At 41.0% G+C, this 7,910-nt stretch overlaps 1 protein-coding gene across 1 annotated transcript in view; it reads left to right on the top strand.

The window, feature by feature from the left end:
* The window catches only part of acsl3 (acyl-CoA synthetase long-chain family member 3), a 47,882-nt gene that overhangs the window by 13,800 nt on the left and 26,172 nt on the right, over positions 1-7,910 (top strand). Inside the window, exons 5-6 of the mRNA XM_015404071.1 lie at positions 4,436-4,586; positions 6,488-6,611. Of these exons, the coding sequence (XP_015259557.1) occupies positions 4,436-4,586; positions 6,488-6,611 (275 nt within the window). The remainder of the gene's footprint in view (positions 1-4,435; positions 4,587-6,487; positions 6,612-7,910) is intronic.

The following is a 7,910-nucleotide window of genomic DNA, read 5'->3' as shown; positions in this document are numbered from 1 at the left end:
CTCACATATAAAGCCTTAAATGGCCAAGCTCCATCTGATATCAGAGATCTGATTGTTCCTTATGTTCCTAACAGAGCACTTCGCTCTCAGTCTGCAGCTTTACGAGTGGTTCCTAGAATTTCTAAAAGTAGAATGGCCTGGTCAGGGTTATACATTGAGATTACTTGTTGTCAGCTGACACTACAGCAATAAATAATTGAATTGTTTTTCATTTTCATCATAACTCTTGATGAGTATTTTTGATCAGCTGGAGGCTTTTTACCTAAATAAAGTCCTAAACAATAGGTGGCAGTTTCATTGCCGTTTCCTCTCCAATCTAAAACTTTTATCAAACATAATCCCTCTGATCCATTTTGTTTGGGTTACATTTTCTGATGATTTACTGAATCTGCCGCTAATTAAAAAAGTAAACGTCATGGGGTTTCTGATGGGTATCAGGGTGCAGATGAATTGCTATGAAAGGTCATGTGAATGAGGAAGTTCTGACATCTGTGTCAGATTAGGTTCGATAGCAAACATTCTGTTCTAGTGGACGGATGTGAAAGAGCCATTGCTTCCCCATCCTTCCCCTCACTCTGCTCGCCTTTTATTGAAGCCCTTTGAGCCAGCTGACCCACAGCATGACCAGCTGCTAATGTCATGCACGGATAAAGAGAGAAAGAGGTAGGATTAGGAAGGGAGTTTTGAGCGCTGGGATCTGGGGGAGGGTAATGTTTACACACAGCGCTGTTAATTTCACATGACATCAGCTCTCTGGATGTTGATAAATGGGGGTAAGCACGGCGACAAGACACTTTATTTTCTCTTTATCACCTATTTGCTTTCTGAGATTCCTAACTTCGGATTTTTAGACATTAAAAAGAAAGAATAAATATTTGCCAAATAAAAACACATTTTTGTCACATTATGTTGTTTATAGACTAACAGAAAAGTGTTTTAGCTGATAAATCAGTGCAGCTATCTGCAGAGGCATTCAGGCGCAGAACATTCCAGGAACATGACCTGGCATCTCATCAGAACCACTCACTGCTGTACGATGACCATTTTTCAGGAATGTATTTGAAACCTTTGATTGATCTGAGCTGCCTAAACAGAAGAGGCTTTAAATGTCTATTTACCGTCTTACTTTATGTTTTCTCCAATTCTAAGTAAAAATGGCTAATTTTTCAATCAAAACATTGATGAAGAATACCACTTTCCTTAATTTGTTTCTAAGAAAGTAACTTGAATTTCTTGTTTATGAAGTTCAAAATAATTTAGCTATAAAATATGTTTCCTCATATGAAGCTGAAAAGAAAGAATTTCTCAAAAGCTTTTAATTTAATGATTCTCTGCACCAATCGTAGGGTATATTCTCATAGCGTTATGATTTTCATGGCCTTGAAAAATCTCTTGTCAAGAGTTTATTGTTTAGGAAGTAAGAAAAATTCTTACTGACGTTGAATGTAATGTGACCAGAAATCCAGTCTCATTGCGATCTAGAAATGGCTTTTGTGGCCTTTAATTAAATTGAAAATGTAATTTTGCTGCTCTAATTTATATCAACAAAAAGATGTGATTTCACACAATTAGGTTAAACAGTGGCTCTCCAGATTCTGCAGTTTTGCGGGGACATTCTTGCTCATTTCGGGTGTGTGCGTTCAGAACAGTCGTGCCCTTACATCGTACACCCGTTATGAACTTTTGGATATTGGTTTACGAATTTCTGACAGTCTTGTGGACAACCTTGGACTCATTCCTGAGATAGCCAGAACACCTGAGGCTTTGCACTCTGCTCGGCCGGGCAGAAGTGCTCCCAGGCAGCACCGAGATCATAAAGTCAGTGCTTCTAAAATTTCACCAGCATGTTCTCTGCCAAACCAGGGGAATCAAAACTTTAGACCATGTTTACACAAACGTGGCTGGAGCCTACGTTGCGACACCCCTCCCCAACTGGGACAGTTGGGGAGGGGTGTCGCAACGTAGGGGTGTCACACTCTCCTCCACAGATGTCTGCAATGCACCGAGCAGGATCTGCATGCACAAGGCAGCTGGACCAGATAACATCCCTGGACGTGTACTCAGGGCATGTGCGGAGCAGCTCACTGGGGTTTTTACAGTCATTTTCAACCTGTCTCTTGCCCAAGCAGCTGTACCAACATGCTTCCAATGCGCTTCCATTGTGCCAGTGCCTAAACACTCCAGCCCAAAGTGCCTTAAAGACTACCGCCCTGTAGCGCTCACACCAATCATAATGAAGTGCTTTGAGCGGCTGGTCCTGGTACACCTGAAAGACTTAGTATCATCCACATTTGACTCACACCAGTTTGCATACCGCAGCAATAGGAGCACAGAGAACACAGTATCCATGGCACTGCACTCACACATCTGGGCAATAAGAACACTTATGCACGCATGCTGTTTGTTGACTTTAGCTCAGCATTCAACATTGTCATTCCGGCGAAGTTATTAGCCAAACTTTAAGACCTGGCCATCAACACCTCCATGTGCAACTGGATTCTGGACTTTCCGACCAACAGACCCCAAAATGTCCAATCAGGCTCCAACTGCTTCACGTCCATCACACTCAACACCGGTGTACCACAGGGCTGTGTGCTAAGCCCATTTCTCTACTCCCTCTTCACCCACAACTGCAAGACGGTGTACGCGTCTAATTCCATCATCAAGTTTGAGGACGACACCATGATGATCGGTCTCATCAGCAACAATGATGAGACTGCCTATAGGAAGGAGATCAAGCACTTGGCCACATGGTCCACTGAAAATAACCAGCTCCTCAACACCACCAAAACGAAGGAGCTCATCATGGACCCACGACACCATCCACATCAATGGAATAGCTGTTGAACGTGTCTCCAGTTTCAAGTTTCTGGGGACCCACATCTCAGCGGACATTTCCTGGTCAACCAACACCTCCTGCCTGGTCCAGAAGGCTCACCGGCGTCTCTTCTTCCTGAGGACACTGAGGAAGAATCAGCTCCCTCCACTATCCTGGTGAACTTCTATCGCTGTGCAATAGAAAGCATCCTGACCAACTGTGTAACAGTGCGGTACGGAAGCTGTTCTGTTGCAGAGTGCAAGGCACTGCAGAGGGCGGTGAAAGCCGCCCAGCATATCACTGGAACTTCACTACCCACCATTGAGCACATCCAGAAGAAACGCTGCCTACATGGAGTCCGCAGCATTCTTAAGGACTCATCCCACCCAGCCCACAGACTGGTTTCTCTCCTGCCCTCCAGCAGGCGGTTAAAGTGCCTCTGGACCAGAACCAGAAGACTAAAGAATAGCTTTTTCACCAGAGCTGTCTCTTTACTGAACTCAAACCCTCACTGATAGACTCTCCTCTCCCTCCTCACACCTACCTCCATTTTGTTATTCTGTTATTTACAAGACTGTAATGTTCATCTGCACTCCTGACTGTTACTATTGTAACAACTGTTTACATGCATCGTGCACATCGTGTACTCACCTTGACGGAATATTGATTTCCACTGCCGACTGCTTATATTTGCTCTGCCGACTGTTTATTCACAGCACCAATTGTTTACATATACATTTGCAATACTGTACTTTAACTGTAATATGCAATTACCTTCCACTGCTCTTTAATTTAGATACTTTCTGTCCACACTTCATTTATTCATTTTATAGTAAAAGCCATCTGTATATTATGCTATTGTACATAACTGTAAAAACCCTATTTATAGTAATATCCACCTGCATATTATATTCGGTACATATCCAGCTGTAAATTTTGTTCACAACACTAGTTATCTATATATTATATTCATAGGACAAATTATTATTAAAATCCTGTTTATAATGTCATTCATCTCTATATTTATTCAGTAGAAACTCATGTCCTGTATTTATGGAACCATTATTTGTCCAGCACTTGCTGACTTGCAAGTGCAACTCCCCACCCCACCCGACCCCCCCAGAGACATAGACAGGTATGGGGCATTGCAGGCTAACATAGAAGCCAAACGACCCCCATTTTAAAGGGGTGGACCCGTTCATCCATTTCTATTTGCATGTTTTTTAAACAATAACAAGGCTTTATTGGGCTCCTGGATAAAACCTGGAACTCAACATTATTTCTGACATTTGGAACTGAAAAAGTTTCTTGGATGGAAGAGAAACGTCTTCAAACGAGGAAACTAAGTCCAGAGGATTGATTTTGAACTTTTTGGAATGTCCATTTCTCAACACTTCTCAGAATCACTGCCAAGTTCTCTCTGATTTGGTCTCATATGAATAAGATCAAAATACAAATCCTGTTTATTCCACAGTCAGATGAGGACTTATTGCAGTTTTCTAGCTATTTATAAGGTTTCAGTTGCTGTTTTAATATGACAACAAAAATCATAGATATGATCTTTTTCACAAAAGAAATTATTCATTTAACAAATGCTTGTTTTCAATGTCACTTCAGCAAAGTTTGAGCGTAAGCCGCCTCTGTCATCAGACATCGCAGTCATCATGTACACCAGTGGTTCCACCGGCCTTCCGAAGGGAGTCATGATCTCCCATAGCAACATCATTGCCAGCATTACAGGCATGGCTGAGAGGATCCCCAACCTGAGGTAATGACAAATTAAATGACTGCTTATTTATTAATAATCCATGATTGTCTTTCATTTCCTGCAATGGGCATTTTGGTCATTATTGGAAGCAATATTTAAATTACAATATGATTTATACTGAAAACAACTGTAAAGAAGAAACCTTGATTTAAAAACAAAATAAACCAAAAAAACTGGCAAGTCTTTTCTAATTACAATTAAATTTATTAGGGAAATTGAATAAATGAAGTAAGAACTATGATGCAAACTCCACTGTTTCCAGTAAACACTGGACCAAGCTTGCTCCCATGGGAGTGTAGAGAAAATGTGATCAGGAGGCAGTCAAGCACCATTCAGGGATGATGGGAGTCCGACTGAAGGAGGTGGAGATTAGAGGGTTAACAGCCTCTTCTATCAGACATCATAAATAAACATGTTTAAAAATGCACTACATTAGCAGAGGTCATTCCCACCAACACAAACGGTGCACGCAGTCTTACCAACGTATTTGTCTCTCTTGTACTTTTCTACATACTGTCGCATCATGCCTCCAAACTACAATGATTTTCTTATTAAATGATGTGACTGGCAAACAGTAAGTGGTGCCAATTTACAAAGTCGAAGGAAAAGCAAAAATGGAACCGGAACAAATATCTGGGAACTCTTAGCGATGCACCTCATCAGTTGATTCTTTGTGTATTTTTGTTCATAAACTCTTGTATTTTGGATTTTGAAGTGCATTTATTCTATACCTGTACAGAATGGGGACAGAACAGGATTTGAGCGCCATTCACACTTTCATTTGTTGTTCTAACATGCAGCCAGTAGGGGGCGTCTTCATCAGCAATGTATGAAAGTCTGAATATTACCTGATTAAAGAACATTTTTGTTATTCCGCTGTGTCACATCACACTTAAAATACTAGAAATGCTCTTTATCTTTTCCTTTACTTCAAAGTTATGTGATGCTTTATGTTGTTCATTAAATGAAATACATACAAATGACAATAAAGTTTGTCTTTGCAACAATGTTGGTTAGGTCATAGCCATCCCAAAAAAAAGTTAAAATCAATCCACTGGACTTTGTTTCCAAGTTCGAAGACGTTTCTCTTCCATCCAGGAAGCTTTTTCAATTCCAAATGTCAGAAATAGCGTTTAGTTCCAGGTTTTATCCAGCAGCCCAACAAAGCCTGGTTTTAGTTTAGAAAACATGCAAATAGAAACGGATGAACTTGCTCCCCCTCTTTGGAATGGGGGTTGTTTGGCTTCTTTGTTAGCCTGCAATGCCTCATACCTGTCTATGTCTCTGAAAGGGGGGACATTAGAGGGGATTGTTAGCCTTGCTGAATAGGGGTGGACTCAAACTTTAGCTTTCAAAAACCTACAATACAGCAATTCAGTTAATCTGTTCTCGCTATCATCGCAGCCCCACCCCCTTTACAGGAGAACAGAAGACCTCACCTATTCAGCCAGGCCAACTATTCCCTCTAACGCCCCACTTTCAGAGACATAGACAGGTATGGGGCATTGCAGGCTAACAAAGAAGCCTTACGACCCCCATTCCAAAGGGGGGGACCCGTTCATCCGTTTCTATTTGCATGTTTTCTAAACTAAAACCAGGCTTTTTTTGGGCTGCTGGATAAAACCTGGAACTAAACGTTATTTCTGACACTTTGAATTGAAAAATCTTCCTGGATGGAAGAGAAACGTCTTCAATCGAGGAAACAAAGTCCAGAGGATTGATTTGAACTTTTTTTTTGACTTTCTGTTTGTAACTTTCTAAATGATGGATTATGTGACCGTTGTCTGTACTGTTTTGCATGACACTGGAAAAAGGGTTGTTCCAGAGTGGAATCTAACGTAGGTGTCCATTGAAATCCCATTGAAGTTCATTTCATGAGAACTGTGTCTTTGTGCTTATAGTGAAGAGGATACCTACATTGGGTACCTCCCTCTGGCTCATGTGCTTGAGCTGTGTGCAGAGCTTGTCTGCATTTCCCATGGCTGCCGGATCGGCTATTCCTCACCTCAAACACTTGCTGACCAGGTAACCCAGTCGAAACACCAACAATAAACTACTTTTAGCAGTAAAGCAGCATTTTTATGCCTTAATTTATCCTCAGTCATAATAAAAAAGTCTTCAACAAATCAATCCAGTTAAATAAGGGAAATCAGTGGTAATTCACTCAATCAACACTTTATTAAATTTTGCAAAGAGGATGACCAGATGGATCATGCGACACAGCTTGATGTTCTGATCTAGACAAGGAGTTCATCAGTGAAAAGAGGAAAATGTTGAACAAACCTTGGGACAGAGTCCAGAATGATCCAGGATGATGCAGAATAATGATTGTTCCAAACAATCCTTAATAAAAAGAAAACAACTCCTCTCACCCAGACACTGTGCAGCCCTCCAGGTGTGAAAACTGTTAGAAGATAAATCACATATTCTCAAGGGATTTGTTAAGAAAAAAATTTTTTTTAGACTAAACCTCTGTCCCTGTGATGGTAAGCTCAGTGTTTATAAGACGACTCAGGTGTCTGCAAACTCCTCCTGTTGGCCTTGGCTGTTAAACCACACTTATGATAATAATAATAACCCGCTGGCAGCTTTGTTCTCGCAGTTAGAAGAACAGTTTTACAGCAGCCCAATGTGAGGCCAGTGGCATCAATAGCTACACGCCATCACTGCTATCCCCACAGCTGATTATAGATCACCTTTGCAATCTGGGGGTTTATGACATGGAGTAGCCAGATAGAAAAGGCAAAGGAAATCTTTGTTTGAGGAGGAAAGGAAAAGATCTGGATTAGGAAAAAGAATTTAGTCTGTGGGGAGACAAACATGACAACATGTAGCTGTGGGGTGAGTGGCTCATGGAGGGCATTCAGTGTTTACAATGGTGCTATCTTTAAAATTTCCTGCAGGGGGAGCACCATTTGAAAATGTACTTAGAGCTGCAATAAATAAAAACAATATTTGCATAACTGGGGCAGATATTCCATTTGTTAGTTCTTCTTTTCGGGGGAGGGTGTGCTTTCGAAACTTTTATTCAGCTGACATACATCACTTCTAACCTTTCTAAAAAAACCTAGTGTATTGATTGAACATCCTGCATATCAGGAAACACACAGCCAGGCAGAAGAAATCCCCCACTATGATGACCCTGTCAGTATTTAATACCAAATCAGAAAGGAACTCTGAAAACTCATCTAAAAATTCAGAGTAAGGACCTGGTGGACGATACAAAGTTACAAAAAGAAGACGTTTTCCTGTTTTGCAATTTGGATCAGGGAAATTAAGGGTTAAATGTTCAAAAGAGTTGTAGGTATTAACTGTTCTGGGTGT

Source organism: Cyprinodon variegatus, unplaced genomic scaffold (assembly GCF_000732505.1).
Source record: "Cyprinodon variegatus isolate N-32 unplaced genomic scaffold, C_variegatus-1.0 Scaffold1628, whole genome shotgun sequence".
NCBI classification, from domain to species: Eukaryota; Metazoa; Chordata; class Actinopteri; order Cyprinodontiformes; family Cyprinodontidae; genus Cyprinodon; species Cyprinodon variegatus.
This window is presented reverse-complemented; position numbering and strand designations above follow the sequence as displayed.